Below are 2,500 nucleotides of genomic sequence, written 5' to 3'. Positions count from 1 at the left end.
TATTTCTTTGTTTGTCTGCAATTTTCCTCGTGCATTTCATATAGTTGGGTACAATATCTTTGATATCACCAATTCATCATCCAGAACATCAATCAAAGTATAATAGAAAATAAAAAGTCAGAACAGTTACTCTGAAGTTTACTGATGCCTTCACCATCACGTTCTCTATGACCACCATTATCAAAGACTTAACCCTTCAATGACGGTACCAGAAATCTCAATGTCACTGATTCCAGTGACTTCTGGCAACTTGGGAGTCTGCTATATTTAGCAGAACTTCCCACTTGACTTGCTCTAGCACATTTAGATGCCTATAGCCGTACCTGTCGTGATGAGTTGGTTTTTCATGATGGCTATAGGTGTGCTTGGCAGTAAGAAGTTAATCAGTATTATTCTGTTTATCACTGCAATCCTCTGGTCCCATTCGAACCTTAAGGCCTTTTCCACAGTATTCTCAAAATCTTGTTGCATTATCTCACATGCTTCATGCTGCCTCCTCATGAAGTGCATGATTGTTGGGGTACTAGGATCTTGCTGTTGTAGTTTTTATGAATAAGAGTCATGAGTTTTTTGTGGATGAGATGTGGCATTTCCTTGCACTCTGCCAGCAGGAGTAATGCAGGATGAATCCCATCTGATCACTCAGTTCCTTAAAGTCCCTCTTCCTTGATTCTCCTCGATTCTTTTACACAGCAGCTTTGTATGATGTCATTGTAATTTATCAGCACTGTACTGAGGCAAAGGGGGACAAAAATTTGCCCAAGAATGACATCCAGTGACTGCCGGTCTAATTGGGCATTTTGTTACTGTAGACCCCATTGTATGTGGATTCTTTTGTTTTTGGCATAAGAGTGAGAAGCTCATATATGTATGAATACATAATATGCTGCAGGTAAATACCTGTAGCATATTATGACAATACCTGGCATCATCCATAGAACATAGTATAATGATATTGAATTCAGAATGTGATACATGTTATTCTAAGTTAATGAGGTAGTATGATATAGTACTAATGTAACTTCTTTTTTTAACTGTCCTGTTACCTACCCTGTGTGATTTTGTCTTGAAATTATCAGAGAAATACAGTTTGTGTATGAGAGAGAGAGAATGTATATATGTATGTATGTATGTATGCATTGTAGTTGTCCATTTACCCATGTATATAATAAGATTGACTGATTACTCTTGTTTGATATTAGTTTTTTTTTTTTTTCATATTGTCCAGTGTATTACTTTACCATTTGTTGCTTTTGTAATTCCCAAGGAATATCTTTTTTGAATATAAGATATATTTTAACTCAACAACTTTTATTTCTTTCCATAGGAATTCATGCTGTGCCGTGCAGAAGAGAAAGATCCTCGCAAGTGCATCGCCGAGGGAAAGGCTGTGACTGCCTGTTCTCTTGATTTCTTCCGTAAAATAAAGAAGAGTTGCTTGGAAGAATTTACTCAATATTCTAACTGCTTAGACAAGTCCTCTAAGGACCTCGGATTCCGCCAGTAAGAGACTTGTATACTTAAAAAATACATATACACACTGTATTTATAATCTTCGAGTTTTAGAGTAATCACCAGTATAAAATAGATGTCTATTTGATAGCATTTTCTTTAAGGTTGAATCAGGTAAAACATATTTTAACATATATTTTGTAGCCTCTTATAAAGCATTCAGTATATTAATAATGGATGATAGATTATTCTGAATAGGTTAAGGAAATAGAACCATAAAGTAGTTTGTGTTGTAGAAAGCACTGTTTAAATCCATTTCCATCATATTAACCCTCTGTAATAGCCAATGTTTCTCTTAGGCTTGCAAATTTAGAGCTGCTAGCCATGCCTGATACTTAATACATTATCACTGATTATAGCTTTAGGTTTCTATGGATTTATGGCTTTATGAACTTTATTTGAGAAATGTGGGAATGCATTCTATTTGGATTGTGGGGGTCTCGTTCAAATACTTGCAAGACCTTTCCTCTTCTTTATTAGCCCATTATTTGATTAGTATTTTATTCAACATTCAAATTATATCAGTAGTTGTTATGTGCAAGATGATTGGTTTAACATATTTCATGCCTTTGCATAGTTTGTGTCCTCGGAGAAACTTCCTGTAGCAAAACTACATTCAGGCAGTTTCGCAGTTTTTCATTGTCTCTGCCGTAGATATGGGTATCGTTATCCATTACTGCCAGGAATGGAGTGTAAACATACCATGTGCATTGTGATTTTATTGTACGGATGGTACTAGATGACTCCACAAATACTTAGTTACCAAGGAGTCAATTATAGTCTTATCTATCTCACTTTTCCATGATTTTTGTCAATATTTTTGTTTATATTAGTGTTATTGGCATTCTTAATAATGATTTAGTCATAATATAATAACAATGATGATAATAACAGGAAGATATTCATGATAGAAATATTAGTGATAGCAGTATCAATGTTAATAGCATTAGAAAAAACATATTTTATGCAAACTTCAGGAATAGGAAAA

The 2,500-nt window shown here is 34.5% G+C and overlaps 1 protein-coding gene across 1 annotated transcript in view; it reads left to right on the top strand.

The window, feature by feature from the left end:
* LOC125043749 (NADH dehydrogenase [ubiquinone] 1 alpha subcomplex subunit 8-like) overlaps positions 1-2,500 on the top strand; it is a 9,374-nt gene that overhangs the window by 1,631 nt on the left and 5,243 nt on the right. The window contains exon 2 of the mRNA XM_047640009.1: positions 1,328-1,503. Within this exon, the coding sequence (XP_047495965.1) occupies positions 1,328-1,503 (176 nt within the window). The remainder of the gene's footprint in view (positions 1-1,327; positions 1,504-2,500) is intronic.

This window comes from Penaeus chinensis, chromosome 34 (assembly GCF_019202785.1).
Source record: "Penaeus chinensis breed Huanghai No. 1 chromosome 34, ASM1920278v2, whole genome shotgun sequence".
NCBI lineage: Eukaryota > Metazoa > Arthropoda > Malacostraca > Decapoda > Penaeidae > Penaeus > Penaeus chinensis.
This window is presented reverse-complemented; position numbering and strand designations above follow the sequence as displayed.